This window comes from Tachyglossus aculeatus, chromosome 10 (assembly GCF_015852505.1).
Source record: "Tachyglossus aculeatus isolate mTacAcu1 chromosome 10, mTacAcu1.pri, whole genome shotgun sequence".
NCBI classification, from domain to species: Eukaryota; Metazoa; Chordata; class Mammalia; order Monotremata; family Tachyglossidae; genus Tachyglossus; species Tachyglossus aculeatus.
The window spans coordinates 58,795,663-58,817,623 of NC_052075.1; the positions used below are offsets into that span (position 1 = coordinate 58,795,663).

At 48.9% G+C, this 21,961-nt stretch overlaps 2 protein-coding genes across 2 annotated transcripts; both read left to right on the forward strand.

Moving 5' to 3' along the window:
- The first annotated feature begins 248 nt into the window (after nt 1-248).
- Nucleotides 249-1,187, forward strand: LOC119933486 (olfactory receptor 6C75-like). Its single transcript, XM_038753019.1, has one exon. The coding sequence runs from the start codon at nt 249-251 to the stop codon at nt 1,185-1,187; it is 939 nt and encodes a 312-aa protein (XP_038608947.1).
- An 11,261-nt stretch (nt 1,188-12,448) lies between these two features.
- LOC119932940 (olfactory receptor 6C74-like) lies at nt 12,449-20,209 on the forward strand. Its single transcript, XM_038752064.1, has 7 exons — nt 12,449-13,410; nt 16,426-16,480; nt 17,075-17,148; nt 17,369-17,446; nt 17,535-17,720; nt 19,883-19,979; nt 20,147-20,209. The coding sequence occupies exons 1-7, from the start codon at nt 12,476-12,478 to the stop codon at nt 20,207-20,209; spliced, it is 1,488 nt and encodes a 495-aa protein (XP_038607992.1). The 5' UTR covers nt 12,449-12,475.
- The last annotated feature ends 1,752 nt before the right edge of the window (nt 20,210-21,961 follow it).

A 21,961-nucleotide genomic window follows, 5' to 3' on the forward strand; every position in this document is an offset into this window, starting at 1 on the left:
TAGGAAAGACCAGTGGATCTCCTGGAGCAGAATCGGGGGAATTTTCCCATGCCTCCTCTAACCAAAGTATATAGAGTTTGGTTGTGCAGCAGCAGAAGCCTGAACCACTGACAGTCCAGGGGAGGGGGAATCACTCGTTGGTTGGTCCCTGGGCTCTTCTCTCCATCTTAGGCTGTTCCTGCACCTGCCCTCAGCTCCCCCATCTCTCCCATTGCTCCTGCAGGTTAGGCTGACGCCACCAATCAACCATGGGAAATGGCACGGGGGTGACAGAGTTCATCCTCGTGGGGCTTACAGATGACCCCCACCTACAGGCCCTACTTCTCCTCGTTCTGTTCCTCACTTACGCATTAAGCCTCATCGGGAATCTGACCATCGTCACTCTAACGCTGCTAGACTCCCACCTCTGCACCCCCATGTACTTCTTCCTGCGCAGTTTCTCCTTGCTGGAGATCGCCTACACGTCCGCCTGCATTCCCAGATTCCTAGTCTCCGCTGTCACCGGAGACAGAACCATTTCCTTTTCCAACTGCTTCACTCAGCTCTTCTTCACTATCTTCCTGGGCGGGGCGGAGTTCTTCCTCCTGGCCGCCATGTCTTACGACCGCTACGTTGCCATCTGCCGGCCCCTACACTACACGACCGTCATGAGCCGGGGCGTTTGCACCTTTCTGGTCTTCTGCTCTTTTCTCTCCAGTTATATAATCGTGTTCCCACCGGTTATGATGGGCGCCCGGCTAGACTTCTGCGACTCCAACATCCTCGACCACTTCGTCTGTGATTCTTCCTCAATAATGGGGCTCTCGTGCACAGACACACACTTCCTGGAGCTATTGGCTTTCATCTTGTCCTTGACGACGCTCCTGGTCACCCTAGCACTAATGACCGTGTCCTACACGGCCATCGTCCGCACCATCTTTAGGCTGCCCTCCGCTCAGCAGAGAAGAAAAGCCTTTTCCACCTGCTTCTCCCACATGGTCGTGGTCTCCATCTCCTACGGCAGTTGTATCTTCATGTACATCAAACCGTCAGCAAAGGAAAGGGTGGAATTAAGCAAGGGGGTGGCGGTGCTCAACACTTCCGTTGCCCCCATGCTGAACCCCTTCATCTACAGCCTGCGGAATGAGCAGGTCAAGCAGGCCTTCAGGGCCCTCGTGCACCGGATTGGGTTTTCCTCCAGGAAGTGAGGGCTCATCTGCGATAAAATACCACAGGAAAATCTACAGGAATCGCAAAATGTCACCCACAGTGACTCGGCACCTCTACGATAGCCTAATGCTTCATTTGCTGTCTAACAAACAGGACCTGTCTGATCTCCAGCACTCAGTGTGCCTCTGCACCCGCCCTCCTGGAGATCCCTACCATGGCCAGGTCTCTCTGCTATCCTAACCTTCCTGCTCTCCACCATTCACAGGGGAATGTTGCCCTTTCCCTCCACGAGATAGAGACGTTCTAAGGTTTGCTCTGTAGGTCGGTGTCAAAACCGATGGAGTACCACAGATGCAATATGATATTTGTTTTTTTTCTCCTTCCCCTGGCTCCACACCTTTCTCCTACCTTGAGCTCTCTCACATTTCATACCTACCAGACCTCCATTCTCTGGTCTTAAAACCCTTTCTGAAATCCCTCTTCCTCCAGGAGTTCTTCCCCACATTTTTTTTACTTAGGTCTCACCATCCTAACTACCACCTCAGCACTTATTCAATTCCAATAACCCATAGCACTTCTGTTCAAATCAATTTAATCTTTCCCAGTTAATTTCCTTTCATCTTAAATTGAGCCAACTCTAGCACAGATGACCTTATTTAAACCCATCTTCAGCACTTGTGGCATTCATCTTCATTCAGCTATGCATTCGATTATTTAATCTGACAATTCTAGAGGTAAATTATTATTTTTGATATTATTATTGTTATTATCGTTATTGTTGTATTTGCTGATTGCTTATTGGGTGCCAAACACTGTACTAAGCACTAGGGTAACTACAAGACCATCAAGTCAGATGCAGTCCCTGTTCCACACTAAGATCACAGTCGAAATTGGTGGTAGAACAGGTTTAGAATCCCCATTGCACAGCTAAGGAAAGTGAGGCAGAGAGAAGAGAAATTACACAACGTTACGCAGAAGACAAGTGGCAGAGCAGGGATTAGAACCTGGGTCCGGGGGCTTCCTGGACTGTGCTGTTTCCACTAGAACACACTACTTCTCATTTTTCCCATACCTTCCCTCCTTATTAGACTGCAATATTCGTGAGGCGAGGAGATGTATTTGTTTATTCTATTGTAGTATTTTAATAATTTGGCACATCTCAGTAAGCACACAGTAAATACCACTGATTGGCTGATTGACTGGATAAGGAATAGTACCGTTCACTTTTCTCCAGAGGAGCTCATAACTAGTACTGCTACTACTACTACTACTACTACTACTACTACTACTACTACTACTACTACTATTGTATGAGGTCTTCCTTATAAGTCCTTACTTTCCCAGAAATATACTTTCCCTTTTTATCCGTAATTTATTTTGGGTCTGTTTCCTGGCTAGATTGTAAACTCCTTGTCTCCTACTTCTAATGTGGTTTTTTGTTGGTTTGTTTGTGTTCATTTTCTCAGCGTTTATCAAGGTGATCTGCACACATTTAATGCCACTGATGGATTGGAATTATGTGTTTTCCTCCTGAGAAAGTTTGGTGGCTGTGAATTCCCGAGGGTGTTTCCTGGGTGGGACCAGTGCTGATATTAACAGCTGGAGTCCAGTCACAAAGTCATTCATTCATTTAATTGTATTTATTGAGCGCTTACTGTGTGGGGAGCACTGTACTAAGCACTTGGAAAGTACAATTGAGCAACAAATGGCTGAAGCCAGAAAGCAGTATCCAGCCAGAAGGTCCTATTTTAGGGTGGGCAGCCAGGGGCTGGCAGATGAACTTCTCCCCTCCCCCAGGCCAAGACCGGGGTAACTGTCCCTCCCCAAGGAAGAACTCAGCCTTTGTCTCCAGGTTGCGTCCCTGGAGTTCCCACTTCATCTCTGGGCGCAGAGCCCCCGGCCCTGCCCTCCGAGGTCCCCCCGGCCCCATTCTCCACGGGCCCGGTCTCCACTGGCTGCCACCGTGGGAAACAGTATAATAATAATAATAATAATGGCATTTATTAAGCGCTTACTATGTGTAAAGGACTGTTCTAAGTGCTAGGGAGGTTACAAGGTGATCAGGTTGTCCCACAAGGGGCTCACAGTATTAATCTCCATTTTGCAGATGAGGGAACTGAGGCCCAGAGAAGTTAAGTGACTTACCCAAAGTCACACAGCTGACAGCGGAGCCGGGATTTGAACTCAGGACCTCTGACTCCAAAGCCCGGGCTCTTTCTACTGAGCCACGCTGCTGTATAAGCTCATTACTGCTCTTGACTCCTGGCCCCGTCTATGGAGCTCGTCGCGAACCGAGCGGATAAAACCAGCCTAGCTCCTGCCACATTGGTCTTGTTAGTCACTCGCCTCCCCTCAAGGAGAACTGGGGTCGGTGGCTGTGGCCACCTCTGGTTACCGTCCCCTGTTGCTCTTGTCTTATTTGTCATTGCCCTTATGTTTCCATCACCAGCCCTCTGCCCAGTTGTGTTTGGATGGGGAGCCTTCCAGAAATCGAGTCTAATTCTTCATTGGGTAATTTTCCCAGTGCTAAATGCAATGCTTTGCCCCATTGCTACTCCTTGCTCCATTGCTGGAGGAGGGAGGGTACCTCCTGTCTGTGATCTCTGAGAGCCTTTCGCGTTTGCCAAGGGTCTGAAGCACGGGAAGGTCAGCTGGGATAGGCGCTTTCTCTCTGGGTTCTGGATCGGATCTGCTCTCGGAAGTGCAGTGGGGACAAAGGGAGGGAAGCTGACCTTAGGATGGCCTGGGGCGGAGACCCCGAGAGAGGGGCTGCTTGTCGAGGAGCCAGAAGGAGGGGAGCAGCTGTAGGGAGTAGGCCTGGATTTGAAGAGGTTAGCCAGTGCTAGCTGGTCAAGAACGTCTCCTCCTCTGCTGCAGCAACAGCACGCCAGCTTCAAAGGGGACCGAGTGTGGTCTTCTGGGTTCACCTTCTGAGGGGCGCCATTAGGGACTTGATCCTCGGAAAAGTGAGTCTGTCCCTGTTCTCCTCCCTGCTCTTCCCCCTTCATCATCCTGTCCCCGAAAGGGTATGTGGACCTCAAGGGAGCTGACTCTCGTGCTCTCCTGTCTCTCGGACACACACAAGCATTTTATCCATTAGTCGGAATGACAATAGACATAAATTATCATTATTATTTTATCATCATTATTATTTTTATTTCAGTGGCTGCTGTTATTGTTGTTGTTATGGCATTTAGTAAGCACTTACTGTTTGCTGAACGCCTGGATAGATGCACGGTTATGCTATCGGACACAGTTCCTGACTCACACAGGCTTCACCACTTTATCCCCATTTTGCAGAGGAGAAAATGGAGGCCCAGAGAAGTGAAAGGGCTTCTCTGAGGACATGCAGCAGGCCAGAGGCAGATTTGGAATGAAAACCCAGGTCTCCCAGAATCTAGCCCCAAGCTGTGATCCTTAAATTCACTAGTCCTCTTCATATCTCCTGGTCCAGGGCAGGCCATCAGCCTGAGTAAAGCGAATGAGCAGAAGCCATGGGCATCTCCCTGAATGGGGGTAGGAGGCATCTCCTGCGATGATGTCATTCCACAATGAACAGGAGAAAGATCTTACCTCCACCCTGAAGATCCCGGGCCCCCTGTTAGAGAAGTTGTCCAGTCAGGTCAGTCATCACATCTGGCCTTTGATGGGGCTGTCTTTACTCTTGGGCAGGAGGCAGAGCAACCTACTGGAAAGAGCAGGGGCATGGGAGTCAGGAGGCCTGGCTTATAGTCAAAATTCTCCCTCTGTCCTATGAGGGGACCCTGGGCAAACATTTCACCAATCTAAACCTCAGCTTCCTCCTCTATAAAATGAAGATAAGATAATAATAATAATAATAATGGCATTTATTAAGTGCTATGTGCAAAGCACTGTTCTAAGCGCTGGGGAGGTTACAAGGTGATCAGATTGTCCCACAGGGGCTCACAGTCTTAATCCCCATTTTACAGATGAGGTAACTGAGGCACAGAGAAGTTAAGTGACTTGCCCAGAATCACACAGCAGAGTCGGAATTTGAACCCTCTGACTCCAAAGCCCGTGCTCTTTCCACTGAACCACGCTGCTTCTCTAGAGAGAAGATAGACTGTGAGCCTCATGAGGGACAGAAATTGGGTCCGATCTGACCATTCGAATCTATCTCACAACTGCAGGTGGGGCTTAGCACGTAGGGCGTGCTTTGTTAATCAAAGCACAGGATAATTCTTGAACCGTGTATAACTGCAGCTCAGTAGAAAAGGACACCAGAGAAGTGGAGAAAGTGTCTGACCAGGAGCAGGAGGAGGAGGGGGCATAGCCCCCCCTTCCTTTGCCCTACCTTCTTCCCCTCCCCACGGCACTTGCGTAAATTTGTACATATTTATTACTTTATTTTATTAATGATGTGTATATAGCTATAATTCTATTTATTCTGTTGGTATTGACACTTGTCTACTTTTTTTGTTTTGTTGTCTGTCTCCCCCTGCTAGACTGTGAGCCCGTTGTTTGGTAGGGACAGTCTCTATATGTTGCCAATTTTTACTTCCTAAGCTCTTAGTATAGTGCTCTGCACCCAGTAAGCGCTCAATAAATATGAATGAATGAATATAGAAGAAAGGAGGAAGAGGAAGAAGAGGCATAATGGGAGGAAGAAGTCAAGGGGGAAGAGGAGAACGAGAAGTAAGAGGAGGAGGAAGAGAAGGAGGAAGAAAAAAGAAGAGGGGGTAGAAGAGAGCGTAATGAGAGGAAGAAAAAGAGAAAGAAGAGGAAATAAATGAGAAACAAGGAGGAGACAGAAAAAGGGAAGGATAATGGAGGTAATGAAAGGTAGTGGTCGACATCTTTGGCCCCGTTTCCTAGAGGTCCCCCTCCCCCGCCCTAGGCTGTATAAATTGTGGCCGCTGAAAGTGACTACCAGATCCTGGCAGAAGCAGATAGAAGGGCAGAAGCAGGCAGTCGAAAGTGTGATAAATAAAGTGAGAGGTGGGAGCCAGAGAGAACTAGGCTGCCAGAAGCACGGGGAGCTTTCAGGGGACAGTGGGATCACCTGTCCTGTGGGCAGGGTAAGGACCAGGAGTGGAGAGCTGAACTAGAAGTGAGGGATCAAACGGGTGCCCACGAGACTCCTGTAGATCGGCTGGAGAGGAACTGTCGACATTTTCCTACCAAATCCCCTCTGACCACAGTATGAGTGGTTGGGTCGTGTGGCAACAGGAGGCTGAACCACTCACTGTCCAGGGGAGGGGGAATCGCTCGTTGGTTGGTCCATGGGCTCTTCTCCCCGTCTTAGGGTGGTCCTGCATCTACCCTCAGCTCCCCCATCTCTCCCATTACCTCAACAGATTTGGCCGACTCCACCAATCAACCATGCGAAAAGGCACGGGGGTGACAGAGTTCATCTTCTTGGGACTCACAGATGACCCCCACCTGCAGGCTCTGATCTTCCTCGTCCTCTTTCTCACCTACGCAGGTAGGCATCACCGGGAACCTGACCATTGTCACTCTAACCCTGCTAGACTCCTGCTTCCACACCCCCATGTACTTCTTCCTGCACAGCTTCTCCTTGCTGGAGATCGCCTTCACATTCGCCTGTATTCCCAGATTCCTGGTCACCATCGCCAGCGGAGACAGAACCATTTCCTTTTCCAACTTCTTCACTCAGCTGTTCTTCACCATCTTCCTGGCGGTGACGGAGTTCTTCCTCCTGGCCGCCATGTCCTATGACTGCTATGTTGCCATCTGCTGTGCCCTGCACTACACGACTGTCATGAGTTGGGGCGTATGCTCTCTGCTTGTCCTCTGCTTTTTTCTCTCCAGTTATCTGATCGTGTTCCCACGGTTTGTGATGGTCGTCTGGCTAGATTTCTGAGACTCCAACATCATCAACCATTTTTTCTGCGATACTTCCCCAATAGTGGGGCTTTCCTGCACAGAAACCAGCTTCCTGGAGCTGATGGTTTTCCTCTTGTCCTTGGTGATATTCCTTGTTACCTTGGCGCTAATGACTGCATCCTACATGGCCATCATCCGTGCCATCCTGAGGCCGCCCTCCGCTCAGCAGAGGAGAAAGGCCTTTTCAAACTGCTCCTCCCACATGGTCGTGGTCTCCATCACATATGGTAGTTGCATCTTCATGTACATCAAACTGTCTGCCAAGGACAGGGTGGAACTAACTAAGGGGATGGCCATGCTCAACGCTTCCATTCCCCCAATGCTGAACCCCTTCATCTACACCCTGCTGAACGAGCAGGTCAAGCAGGCCTTCAGGGCCCTGTTGCACAGGATTGGGTTTTCCTCCAGGAAGTGAGGGCTCATCTGCAATAAAGTACCCCAGGAAAATCTGCAGGAGTCAAGAAAGGTCGACCACAGAGACTCGGTGCCTGTACGTTAGCCTAATGTTTCATCTGCTGCCCGAAAAACAGGACCTGGCTGTTCTCCAGCCCTCTGTGCGCTCCGCACCCGCCCTCCTGTAAATCCCTCCCCTGGCCAGGTTCCCCCTGCCACTCCAGCCCTTCTATCCTCATCCCTTCAGAGGGGATTCTTGCCTTTTCCCTACACAGGATAGAGATGTTCCGAGGTTTACTCTGCACGTCGGTGCAGAAGCTGATGGAGTACCACAGATGCAATGTGTGTGTATGTGTGTGTGTGTGTGTGTGTGTGTTTTTCCAAATCTCCTTCCGTGTCTAGCTATGTGTGTTCTTTCACCTACATATTTGATGTAACTTGTTAGCGGGGGGGAACCCAAAGGCTCACCACCTCTTGCTACCATCCTACTGCTCCTATTGCTCCCCCCTTTCACTTCCAAATTCCACTTCCCCCCTCACTTCTACCCTCTTGCTCTCCCCATCTCACTCCCGCTTCCTCTCATCTCAGCACCTATGCATTTGTAAACACTGGATTGTAATTACAGTGATATATTCTTATTTGGACAGGCATTTGAGCAATCATTATAGAACCAGTGTAGCCTAGTCTATAGGTCAGGGGCTTGAGAGTCAGAAGACCTGGGTTCTAATCACGGCTCTGCCACTTGTATGCTGTGTGACTTTAGGCATGTCACTTCACATATCCGTGTCTCAATTACCTCATCCATAAAACGGAGATTAAGACTGTGAGCCCCATGTGGGACAGGGACTGTGTCCAAGTTAATTAATTTGCATGTACTCCAGAGCTTACCTCAGTGTCTGGCACATAGTAAGCACTTACCAAAAATCATAAAAAAACAGCATTCCAATCTGTCCTATTTGTTCTGCTTCCTTCCTGATCCGTGTTCTCTCTCTGGCTCCTGCTGTGCGAAAATCATCTCTCTCTGTCTCCCCTATTGGAATGGAAATGCCTGGAGCATAAACTCCGTGTCTTTCTTTAGTTGTGCTCTCCCAAGCATTGAGTACAGTGCCTGGAACTCAGTCAGCAGCCAGTCACAAGATTCCGTTTGATTGATGGAGAAGCAGCGTGACTCAGTGGAAAGAGCACTGGCTTGGGAGTCAGAGGTCGTGGGTTCCGGCTCTGCCACTTGTCAGCTGTGTGACTTTGGGCAACTCACTTAACTACTCTGTGTCTGAGTTACCTCATCTGTAAAATGGGAATTAAGACTGTGAGCCCCACGTGGGACAACCTGATTACCTTGTATCCCTATTCAGCGCTTAGAACAGTGCTTGGCACATAGTAAGCGCTTAACAAATACCATTATTATTATAAGCGCTTAGTACAATACACACAGTAATCGCTCAATAAATTCGATTGAATGAACGAATTTCTTCGCACTCAGTATGCCCTCAATAAATACAAACGAATTGATTGATGGATTGCTTTGCTCTCAGTAGATGCTCAATAAATGCCAACTGATTGACTGATGGACTGTTTTACACTCTCTAGGCTCTCAGTTAATACCATGAGATATTTAAGTAATAGGTGCTCATAAATACCATTGAATAACTGATTGGCCAGTTGATTAAATAATTGCTAGACCGACATCCTATTTGGTCTGGGCGGGAGCATTTCGATGCAAGAGTGGAGGTTCTACAAGGGAGCTGAGTCTCGGGGAGAGATGCGAGGAGCACTGACCCTAGAGTAATTCATCCCAATACCTCACCACCTCTGGACCTAGCAGAAGGGAGAACTCCTCACCCTCGGCTTCAAGGCTCTCCATCACCTCGCCCCCTCCTACCTCACCTCCCTTCTCTCCTTCTACAGCCCAGCCCGCACCCTCCACTCTGCCGCTAATCTCCTCACCGTGCCTCGTTCTCGCCTGTCCCGCCGTCGATTCCCGGCCCACGTCATCCCCCTGGCCTGGAATACCCTCCCTCCTCACATCCGCCAAGCTAGCTCTCTTCCTCCCTTCAAGGCCCTACTGAGAGCTCACCTTCTCCAGGGGGCCTTCCCAGACTGAGCCCCGTCCTTTCTCTCTCCCTCTTCCCCTTCCCCATCCCCCCACCTTTCTTCCTTCCCCTCCCCACAACACCTGTATATATGTATATATGTTTGTACGTATTTATTACTCTATTTATTTTATTTGTACATATTTATTCTAATTATTTTATTTTGTTAATATGTTTTGCTTTGTTCTCTGTCTCCCCCTTCTAGACTGTGAGCCCACTGTTGGGTAGGGACCGTCTCTATATGTTGCCAACTTGTACTTCCCAAGCGCTTAGTACAGTGCTCTGCACACAGTAAGCGCTCAATAAATGCAATTGAATGAATGAATGAATGAATGTGAAGAGAGATCCTAATTGCTCCACCTTGCTTACTCTCCTCTTGGTTACCTGGATTAGGGATTAATGGTTTGGAATGGCTGTGGCTGCACCCCATCCCTCTGGACATGTCTCCAATCCGGGAATTAAACGTTCACAGCCAGAGCCACCAAACAATCTACCATTCATTAGTGTCTCCTGACTCATCCCTCCGGAGACTTTCATTGTTCTCACAATTGGTCCCCTTGTGCCCATCAGAAACCAAAGAGAATAAAACCTACACTCTTGCTCCTGCATTAGGTAGAATAGCCCATCTTCCACTCAAAGGTTCCAGACTGACTTACCTGCTATGAGCAGAGAAAAATACCGATGGCTTCCTTCATTCATTCAATCTTATTTATTGAGTGCTTACTGTGTGCAGAGCACTGTACTAAGCGCTTGGGAAGTACAAGTTGGAAACATATAGAGACGGTCCCTACCCAACAACGGGCTCACAGTCTAGAATGGGCTTCCTTCCCATCCACTTTGGCTTCATGTTGATTTGATGGGGTCGCGTGTCCAATGGTGATGGAAGGACAAAGGTGAGCATCGTTTGGAGAGGTGTGTGAAAGCCTGGAACATGGGAATAGGTGGGAAATTCCACACAGGCATGACATTATCTCAGCGTCGCTTCCCTGCCAATTGCAAGACGGGCATTTGGGATGACACCCGGAATCAGGGCAGAGTGCTAGGGAAGCGAGGACCTCTCAGGGTCCATTGTGGATTTCAGAGCCTCAATCCATGGATTACTGCAGCCACCTTCCCTCCAGTCACGAACTCCCAGAGCCTGTGATACTGTCGTGGAGCCCCCTTTCAGAACTGGTAATTATCAGTCAATAAATCAATCAGTCAATAGTGTTTATTGAGAGCTTATTGTGCACACAGCACTTCTTGAAGCTCTTGGGAGAGTACAACAGAGTTGGTAGACCCGTACCCTGATCACAATAACCTGATCACAATATAGAGGGAGTGAGAGACATAAATATAAATCCATAAACGAATTACGGATATATATGTAAGTACTGTAATATTGAAGGTGGGGTGAATAGCAAGTACTTAAACGGTAAACACCCAAATGTATAAACGGTGCAGAAGGGAGAAGAAGTAGAGAAGCAGCATAGCCTAGTGTCAAGAACATGGGCTTGGGTGTCAGAGTTCGTGGGTTCTAATCTCGACTCCGCCTCTTTCTGCCGTGTGAACTTGGGCAAGCCACTTAACTTCTCGGGGCCTCAGTTACCTCATCTGTAAAAATGGGGATTAAGATTGTGATCCTCACCTGATTACCTGATTACCTTGTATCTACCCTAGCGTTTAGTACAGTGCTTGGCACGAAGTAATCACTTAACAAATACCATAATTATTATTAAAGGAAGAGAGGACTTCATCCGGAAAGACTTCTGGGAGAGACAAATACAAACACACTCACACACACACACACACACACACACACACACACACACACACACACACACACACACACACACACACACACACACACCCCCCAGAACTCAATTCCCAATCTGCTCTTTGTCATCCTTGCTGTTCCAAGCAGTGTCCCTTTGATCCAGAGAGGCTCCCTGATGGCTGGTTAGTATCTGAGTACCTCACCTGCACCATGTATCCAGATCCTCTAATCTTCAGAAGTAGTGTAGTCTAGTGGAAAAGGCACATCTTGGATGTCAGAGGACCTGGATTCTAATCTATGCTCAGCCACTTACCTGCTAGGTAACTTTGACTAGTCATTTAATTTCTCCATGCTTCAGTTCCCTCATCTGCAAAATGGGGATTCAATTATTGGTCTCTCTCCTACTTAGATTGTGAACCTACTATGAGATCTGATTACCTTATTTATTATTCACCCAGGGCAGACATCTCGGACTTGTCTCCTCAGGGCCTTCTCCCTTTTCTAGCAACATCTCCAGGGAATGACTGAGCCATGAGCTCCTTAACACTCACTGAGTCTTATGCTCATGATTCCAAACACTCTTCCTCCCTCAAGGTTCCTGACAATCTCAGTTATCCAGATACTGACAGTTGATGGGTTGATGGGGGCATATATTCAGGCGAAAGCTTGATATTCATGGGCTTGGGCAAAGATCAATTTTTCCCCCATCCCATGTACACAAGGCATTCACTGGCCCATGCTCCAGGAGGCAATCTGCACCCATTCTCAACAATCAGTTATACACGCTATTCGATTTCTCATTTTGACCATGCTATTGGTAAGTATGTTTACGTTTGCCACCCCACAAGAATGGAAGCTCTTTATGAGCAGGGAATAGTTGTGATGTACTTCCCCGAGATATTAGAGCTGGACCCGCCCAAATAGGTGCTCAGTAAAGATAATCTCTACTCCAACTATCAGGCAGGTTTTTGGGGACGAAGGCTAAGGGTCATAGCTAGGACAACCACGCTTCCGTTGTCCCGCGGGGAGGTGTCTGCCATCAACCCATGAAGTCATCTCAAGGATTGGGTTGTGACCCTCCCATGCCCGACTTCTCCCACAGCCGGAGATGTTCCTACCCAGCTCGTCTAGTGGGGGAGGAGTCACACCTCTCTGTCCCGCTCCAGTGAGCTGAATTGACAGTCCTCTGGCGTTATACAACAGGAGTCACAGCTCGGCCATGAGGAATCACACGCAAGTGACTGAGTTCATCCTCCTAGGGCTCACAGACGACCCGGACTTGCAAGCGGTGATTTTCCTCTTCATGTCTACCTCCTACGTACTGAGTGTCACCGGCAACCTGACCATCGTCACCCTCACCCTGCTGGACTCCCGCCTCCACACCCCCATGTACTTCTTCTTGCGCTGCTTCTCCTTCCTGGAGATCTGTGTCACCTCTGCCTGCATTCCCAGATTCCTGGCTACCATTGTCACGGGGGATAAGACGATTTCCTACAACTGCTGTGCAACTCAGCTATTTTTTGTCATCCTCTTGGGAGTGACCGAGTTCTTCCTCTTGGCTGCCATGTCCTACGACCGCTACGTCGCTATCTGCCGGCCGCTGCACTACATGACCATCATGAGCCAGAAAGCCTGCACCCTACTGGTCCTCTGCTCCTGGCTAATCGGGTTCCTGTACATCTTTCCTCCTGTTATCCTTGGCCTCCAATTGGACTTCTGTGGCCCGGTAGACATTGACCATTTCTTATGTGATGTCTCCCCCCTTCTCCTGCTCTCCTGCTCAGACACCGGCTTCCTGGAGCTGATGGCTTTCATCTTGGCCATGGGGACACAACTGGTCACCTTAATGCTAGTGGCCGTGTCCTACATGGCCATCACCCGCGCCATCCTGAGACTGCCCTCCGCTCAGCAGAGGAAAAAGGCCTTTTCAACCTGCTCCTCCCACATGGTCGTGGTCTCCATCACATACGGGAGCTGCATCTTTATGTACATCAAACCGTCTGCCAGGGACAGGGTGGACTTAAACAAGGGTGTAGCCGTGCTCTACACTTCCGTGGTCCCCATGATGAACCCCTTCATCTACACCCTACGAAACCAGCAGGTCAAGCAGGCCATCAGGGACCTGGTGCACCGAGTTGAATTTTCCGCCAAGGGGTGAGGATTCTTCAGCGATGAGATCCTACAGGAAAATCTGCAGGAGAAGAAGAGGGTCGACCAGAGACTCGGCACCTGCACATTAGCCTACTGTTTCATTCGCTATCTAACAAACATCCCTCTGTGCGCCCTCTGTGAGCCCCCACGCCCGCCCTCCTGGAAATCCCTCATCTGGCCAGGTTCTCTGCTGCCTCAGCCTTTTGTCCTCATCCACTCAGGGGGGAGTCAAGCCTTTTCACTTTATGTGAGAGGCATTCCGAGGTTTGTTCAGCGACTCTGTGCCGAAGCCAATAGAAATCTCCAGGTTCAATGTTTTTCTTTTCAAATCTCCATCTGTATCCGAGCTAATTGAGGACTTTTAGCAAGAGGCCCTTTAGCCATGCCTCGCTCCCTTTGCTCTTCCCCCCGCTACCCCTACCCCGCAGCACTTATGTATTTATCAGTAATTGTATTTATTTATATTGATGTCTATTTACTTGTATTGATGTATGTGTCGTCCCCCCTTCCCGCCCCAGACTGTGAGCTCGTTGTGGGCGGAGATTGTCTCTCATTATTGCTGTAGTATACTTCCCCCAAGCGCTTAGTACAGTGCTGTGCACACAGTGAACGCTCAATAAATAAGATTGAATGAATGAATGAATGAATGAGGAGCTACCTCATTGGTTATTACATCTGCCTACGTGTTTTGTTTTGTTGTCTGTCTCCCCCTTCTAGACTGTGAGCCAATTGTTGGGTAGGGACCGTCTCTATATCTTACCGACTTGCACTTCTCAAGCGCTTAGTACAGTGCTTTGCACACAGTAAGCGCTCAATAAATACGATTGAATTACAGGGAGGGGAAGCCAAAGGCTCACCACCTTTTACTCCCATCCTCTCACTTCCCTCTCTCACTCCCACCCTCTCTCTCTTCTGTCCCACTCCCACCCTCCCACTTCCCAACTCACTCCCACCCTCTCATTCCCCCTCTCACATGTATCCTTGACATATATGCATTGTCTCATTTATACTGTATTACACTGATTTCATCTGATTTGGGCAGACATTCCAATCTGTCCTATTTGTTCCGTTCCCTAACTAATCTTTGTTTTGACTCTGGCTCCCACTCTTTGGAAGTCATCTCCATCTATCTCCTCCATTTGATTGGAAACTACTGGCAAGTAGTAGTAGAGTGCCTAAGACTCACTAGACAGTCAATAGATTCTATTTGATTGATGGATGGATTGCCTAATACTCAGTCCGCCCTCAACATATACTATCAGCACTAAGTGATCAACAAATGCCATTTCATTGATTGATGGATTGCTTTGCACTAAATAGACTCTAAAAAGATACCATGACATCAACTGATGAATTGATTTCCACTTAGTAGGTGCTCAGTAAATACCAGAGATGGACGAAAGGAGTGATGGATTAATTTGCAGACCTGGAATCCCAGTTCATATGAGGCTGGGTGAGATTTAGGGGAAGAACATAGTAATATAAAACCAGAAGTCCTAGAAAGGGGCTGAGATTTAGGGGAAAGCCACAGGGAACATTGGGATCAGGGAAACAACACCGGACGACAGGCTGGGGGAAGCTAGTTAGCACCTGGTCTGTCATCCTTGTTGTTGTTCCCGGAAATGTTACCAAGTGGAGAGACTGATCCCAGGCCTTTCTCTCCCTACTCACCCGAGGCCTGGGCAAGGGAGTATGGTCAGCAGTTTCGGAAGGTCCTACCGGGAGGCACTAGATTGACTAATAATAATAATAATAATAATAATAATAATAATAATAATAATAATGGCATTTGTTAAGCGCTTACTATGTGCAGAGCACTGTTCTAAGCGCTGGGGGGGATACAAGGTGATCAAGTTGTCCCACGTGGGGCTCACAGTCTTAATCCCCATTTTACAGATGAGGTAACTGAGGCACAGAGAAGTTAAGTGACTTGCCCAAGGTCACGCAGCAGACATGTGGTGGAGTCGGGATTCGAACCCATGACCTCTGACTCCAAAGCCTGGGCTCTTTCCACTGAGCCACGCTGCTTCTCTAATCATTAATACTGATTTATTGATTGATTGATTGATTAACTGCCGGGCCAGCCCATGACAGTGGACTCCCACAGGAAAGAACAGCTCAAAATGGCGGCAGGGATACAGCTAGACCCAGAACCGAGTGTCAGTCTGTGTTCCCGTGGGGAACACATATTGTCACATGAGCTGCAGCAGTGGGCAGGGCATTAGCAACCTCCAAGGCGACTCTCCGATGGGGCTCTGGACATTCTGAGCTTCCGGGAAGCTGAATAAATGGACCTGTCATAATCTCCAGTCCACAACCACTGATCAGGCATCTGGGAGGGAGTGGACACGGAGGCGTCCCCCTGGGAGAGCCCCGATGACAGAAGAGGGGTGTGTCTGGGTCTCTCGGTCAGCTGCCCCTGTCTCAGCCCTGACCCGATAACACGGGGACCTGCGAAACGCCGGAGAGAAGGATGTGGGGAGCAGAGTGTCAGAGGGGCCTAAAGACAAGAATTATGTCTGGAAACTCTACCACGTTCTTTCGGGCGGCAGCTCCCCCAATAAGTGGGTTGATCAGAGCTAGAGTCGCCCTGGGATAAAGCCGTCCCCATTTCGGGCCAGGACACTCCAGCTAGCATCAGAGTCACAAGTTTCTGCAGTGTCCTGTCCTGCACAGGGCAGAGGGAAAAGGTACCTCACTTCTTTTCCCCGCCTATTCCTGTTTCCTTCTCAAACAAGAGGGAAGGACAGAAAGGTTGGGGAAGGGAGAGCTGAGGAAGGAGAACAGCCCGAGAGCTGTGGAAGGGAGAGCTTCGCTCCTGTACATGAGATAGACAAGGGAGGACCCACAGGGGAAGGAAGAGAGGGAGGGAAGGAGAGAGGAAGTGACAGATACTCTGCACACAGTAAGCGCTCAATAAGTACGATTGATTGATTCTCCCAGAGAGGTGCAACATAGAGAATTCAAGAGTCAACCGTTAGCTCCTACTCAGGGACCTTTAATCCCACACCTTCCCAGGAGGTCTCAGCCCATGGTCGCCTGTCCAGGTATTGAGCGCGAGCTGTTGACATGGGTAAGGCTTTAACACATCACTAAATCCTGTCGGTCCCACCTTCACAACATCGCTAAAATCCACCCTTTCTTCACTCTTCTTCCAAACTGCTACCACGTTAATCCAATCCCTCATCGTACCCCGCCTGGATTACTGCATCAGCCTTCTTGCTGACCTCCCAGCCTCTGTCTCTCCCCACTCTAGCCCATACTTCACTCTGCTGCCTGGATCATTTTTCTACAAAAACGTTGAGGACATGTCTCCCCACTCTTCAAAATACTCCAGTGCTTGTCCATCCACCTCCACATCCAACAAAAACTCCTCACTATTGGCTTTAAAGCAGGCAATAGCCTTGCCCCCTCCTACTTCACCTTGCTAGTCTCCAACTACAATCCAGACAACACATTTTGCTCCTCTAATGCCAACCTTCTCACTGTGCCTCCATCTAATCTATCTCGCCCACGTTGTCCTCCAAGGTCCTGCCTCTCCTCCTGTCTCAGTGGAACTCATCGCTAACACTGTCCTCCCTTTGAAGGTGGGAGAAAGTTATTCCCCTTTCCAGGAGTACCTATCAGCGCCCTCACCCGTCGTCCTATCCCTTTTTCCCACTGCCAGTCTCTTCATTTCACCGGGTCCTCCTCACCCACGAAGTCACCGGAGTCTGTCTACTTAACCATGAGGAGAGAGAGGCAAGGAGATAGAGAATGATAAAGATGACTGATAAATTGCATCTCCTAGTCCTATTGCCCCCCCGCCCCAAGCACTCAGTATACTGTACTGCTCACCGTGGCTTTCAGTAAATACCCTTGATTGACTGAATGGTAGGCGGTGTCTCTTTCCCTTCGTTTTTTCGCTTTCCTCGGCCTCTGGCTCCGTGTCAGAGAAGTGAGCCCCTTGTTTCTTCCACAGGAAAGTCCCGCGCACGGAGCCTTTGCTGCCGGGGGGCGTCTCCGGGCTGCCGTGGTCTCTTTTTGCCCGCTCCAAATCGTGGCCTGGGTTGAGTTCCACCGTGTGGGGAGGGAAATCCGAGTCTCGTCGACACCCCTGCGGCCTGCCTGGGGTGTGGGACCTGCAGCGCGGAGCGGGGGTTCCAAGCTGTCACCGCCGTGGACCTCTCACTGCCCTTCCCCTACCGCTCTCCCTTCTACCCTGCTGCACACCCAGAGAGTCTGAGCTGCCGCTGCTTTGGAGCCTCACCCTCGTCTGCAGGAGGCTCACTGCCCGAACGTGACTCCCCCGCAACCCCCAACCCCAGTCTCAGGTAAGGCTCCACTGTCGGACCGGCTCACGCAGCCCAGAACCACAGTCCCATTCACACGCACACACACCCTGACCAGAGACGCTCTGGCTTGTCCCCCAGTCCCTACCCTGGAGCGCAGCCTGCAGCGTCTCCTGGAGCAGCTGTTTCTCTAACGTCTTGGTATTTGGGGCTCTAACATGGCGGGCCAGGCCACAAGGTGGAAATAGATCGCCACCGACCTCTGGCCCACGTCCTGCCTCTGGCTTGGAATGCCCTCCCTCTTCATATCCGACAGTCGATTACCCCCGCCCCCGCTTCGGCCCCCCAACCACATTCGAAACCGTTCATTCGAACGGGTGAGGGTGCTGTTAGGGGCTTCAGGAAAGGCGAAAAACGTTCTCCCACCTCTCCGAGGGAAGACAGTACTAGCGATAAGTTCCACTAGGACAGGAAGAGAGGCAGAACCCTGAGGTCCAAAGCAGAAAATCCCACTAAGGGCGGTAAGCTCTTTGAAGGCAGGTATCATGTCTCTTTTTTATGGTACTTAATAATAATAATAATAATATGGCATTTATTAAGCACTTACTATGTGCAAAGCACTGTTCTAAGCGCTGGGGAGATTACAAGATGATCAGGTTGTCCCACGGGGGGCTCGCAGTCTTAATCCCCATTTTACAAATGGGGTAACTGAGGCACAGAGAAGTTAAGTGATTTGCCCAAAGACACACAGCTGACACCTGGGGGAACTGGGATTTGAATCCATGACCTCTGACTCCAAAGCCCGTGCTCTTTCCACTGAGCCACGCTGCCTACTTTGTGACAAGCACTGTACTAAGCGTTGGGGTAGATACAAGATAATCAGGATAGACACCGTCCCTGTCCCAGATGGTGAACACAATCAAAGTAGGAGGGTGTAGGATTCAAACCTCTGGCCTGGAATGCCCTCCCTCCTCACATTCACCAAACTATCTCTCTTCCCTGTTTCAAAGCTCTACTGAGAGCTCACCTCCTCCAGGAGTGCTTCCCAGACTGATCCCCCCTTTTCCTCTGTTCCTCCTCCCCTCCCATCGACCCTACTTCCTGCCTCTGCTCTACCCCCTTTTCCGCCTTAAAGCACTTAGGTATATTTGTACACATTTATTATTCTATTAATTTTATTAGTGATTTACATATCTCTATAATTCTATTTATCTATTTTGATACTTTTGATGTCTGTCTACTTGTTTTGTTTTGTTGTCTGTCTCCCCTTCTAGGTTTTGAGCCCTTTGTTGGGTAGGGATTGTCTCCGTTGCCGAATTGTACTTTCCAACTGCTTAGTACAGTGCTCTGCACACAGTAAGCGCTCAATAAATATGACTGAATGAATGAATGAATCCACATTTTTATGGTATTTGTTAAGCGCTTTACTGTGTGTCAGACTGTTCTAAGATTGGGAGTAGAAAAATATTACTTAGGTTGGACAGCGTTCCTGATTTGCCTGGGGGTCACAGTCTAAGTAGGAGGGAGTACAGGAGAACTGAGGCACAGAGAAGTTAACTGACTTGCCCATGGTCACCCAGCTGGCAAGTGGCAAAGCTAAGATTAATACACAGGCTGACTTCCAGGCCCGTGTTCCTTTCCTTTACACTAGGCCACGATGCTTCCCAGCTACTGCTTCCATTGTCCTCTCCCAAGCTCTCAGCACAGTGCTGGATCCCCAGTGGGAGCTAAGGAAATACAACTGATGGATTAATTGAATGTAAGTTCCATCCCCAAAAGAGCCCAATACTTCAACCACCCCTAGGCTTACACACCATTGGTAGAAGGAAGAGACCCATTACTCCATTTCCCTTGCTCTCCTCTTGGTCACCTGGGCTGGGAATTGACGGCTTGGAATGGCTGAGTTTTTGCCCCATCCTCCAACCCTCCAATCCTCCTCCAATCCAACCGGGGATTAAACTTTCGCAGCCAGAGCCAACAAAGAATCATTCATTCATTAATGTCTCCTGACTCGCCCCCGGGGAGACTTTCATTCTTCTTACAGTTGGTCCCCTTGTGCCCATATGGAACCAAAGAGCATAAAAGCCCCACTCTTGGTCCCGCCTTAGGTAGAGAAGCCCATCTCCTGCCCAAAGTGTCAAGAATGACTCCCCTGTTATGAGCTGAGAAAAGTTCTGATGCCTTCCTTCTCTCCTCTTTACCAGAGGATGCCGAAACTTCGGCATTGTTGGGCATAGATGGAATCACTTGTCCAATGGCGATGGGAGGGAGAGGAAGCGAGCAGGATCTGGAGAGGTGCATGTAAGCCTGGAGCAGGGGAACAGGTGGGAAATTCCAGGCAGGCATGGCCTTATCTCCTTGTCACTGCTCCGGGCCTGGGCCAACCCCCAGAATAAGGGCAGAGTGCTAGGGAAGGGAGGACCTCTCAGGGTCACCTTGGTCTATTCCTTTCCCGTTGTGAATTTCAGAACCTCAATCTGTGGAAGACTGCATCCACCTTCCCTCGATCCCTGCACTCCCGGAACCAGTGACCCTGTCCTGGAGTCCTCACTTCATAACTGGTAATTATCCGACAATAATCAATCAAAGGTATTTATTGAGGGCTTAATGGGCTCAAAGCACTTTACAAAACACTTTGGAGAGGTAAGCGCTTAGTACAGTGCTCTACACACAGTAAGCGCTCAATAAATACGATTGAATGAATGACAACAGAGTTGGTAGACACGTTACCTGACCACAAGAATCAAATAGTATAAAGGGGGAGGCAGACATAAATATAAATCCATAAATAAATTGCGGGTATAGCCATAGGTGTTGTATGGCTGAAGGTCGGGTGAATAACAAGTACTTAAAAGGTAAAATTCCAAGTGTGTAAGTGACGCAGAAGGGAGAGGGAGTAGTGAAAAAGAGGGCTTCATCCAGAAAGACCTTAGGGAGAGACAAATACACACACACACACACACACACACACACACAGAGAGAGAGAGAGAGAGAGAGAGAGAGAGAGAGAGAACTCTATCCCCATTTCACGCTATCATCCTTACTGTCCCAAGCAGGGTCCCAATAATAAAAATTAATAATAATAATAATAATTGTGGTACTTGTTAAGCATGTACTATGTTCCAGTCACTGTACTAAGCGCTGGGGGAGATACAAGGCAATCAATCCTGTTGGGTACAGTGTCAGTCCCACATAGGGCTCATAGTCTTAATCCCCAGTTTACAGATGAGGTGACTGAAGCTCTGAGAAGTTAAGTGACTTGTCCAAGGTCACACAGCAGACAAGTGGCTGAGCTGGGATTAGAATCCAGGTCTTTCTGGCCTGTCATGCTCGTGCTCTATCCCCTTTGATCCAAGGAGGCTCCCTGATGGCTGCTAAATCTTTGAGCATACTACCTACACCCTTAATCCAAATCTTTGAATCTTAAGAGGTAGTTTTGCCTGGTGGAAAAAGCATGGCCTGAGAGTCAGAGGACACGAGTTCTACTTCCTGCTCCAATACCTACCTGCTGTGCGACCTTGGGCCAGACGCCTACATTGTCTGTGCATCAGTTCCCTCATCTGCAAAATGGGGATTCAATTTCTGGTCTCCCTCCCACTTAGATTGTGAGTCCCAAGTGGGACCTAAGTATCTTATATCCACCCCATCGCTTAGTACAGTGCTTGGCACATAGTAAGGGCTTGACAAAAACACGCTGATTATTTAACCAGGGTTCTCAATAAATATTATCTTTAGTCCACCGTCAGACAGGATTTCTGTGCGGAACCTAAGGACCGTCTCCTTAGGTTAAATAAATAAATGAATAAATAAATAAATAAATAAATAAATAAATAAATAAATAAAATTTATTTCACTTCTAGATATCTATTCTATTTATTGTATTTTGTTAATATGCTTTGTTTTGTTCTCTGTCTCCCCCTTCTAGACGGTGAGCCCACTGTTGGGTATATTGCCAACTTGTTGCCAACTTGTCTCTATATGTTGCCAACTTGTACTTCCCAAGCGCTTAGTACAGTGCTCTGCACACAGTAAGCACTCAGTAAATACGATTGATTGATTGATTGATTGATTGACCGCGGCTGGGACCATCAGGCGTCCATTTTCCCGTGGAGAGGTGTCTGCCATAAATCCATGAAGTCATTTCAAGGATTGGGTCCTGACTCTGCCATGCCCAAGGTCTCGGGCACCGGGCCCGGAGTGGAAAACTCTAGGCATTTCGGAGCTGTCCCTGCACTTAATCTGGACCAAGAGATGACACAGTCCTCTGTCCCCCATCAGTGAGC

Excerpts from the sequence above, each read along its gene's own strand:
- LOC119933486 (XM_038753019.1), top strand. The coding sequence starts at position 249 with ATGGGAAATGGCACGGGGGTGACAGAGTTCATCCTCGTGGGGCTTACA.
- LOC119932940 (XM_038752064.1), top strand. The coding sequence starts at position 12,476 with ATGAGGAATCACACGCAAGTGACTGAGTTCATCCTCCTAGGGCTCACA. Across the intron at positions 17,149-17,368 it reads TTAACCATGAGGAGAGAGAG|GAAAGTCCCGCGCACGGAGC; the intron begins GCAAGGAGATAG and ends TTTCTTCCACAG. Across the intron at positions 17,447-17,534 it reads CTTTTTGCCCGCTCCAAATC|CGCGGAGCGGGGGTTCCAAG; the intron begins GTGGCCTGGGTT and ends TGGGACCTGCAG.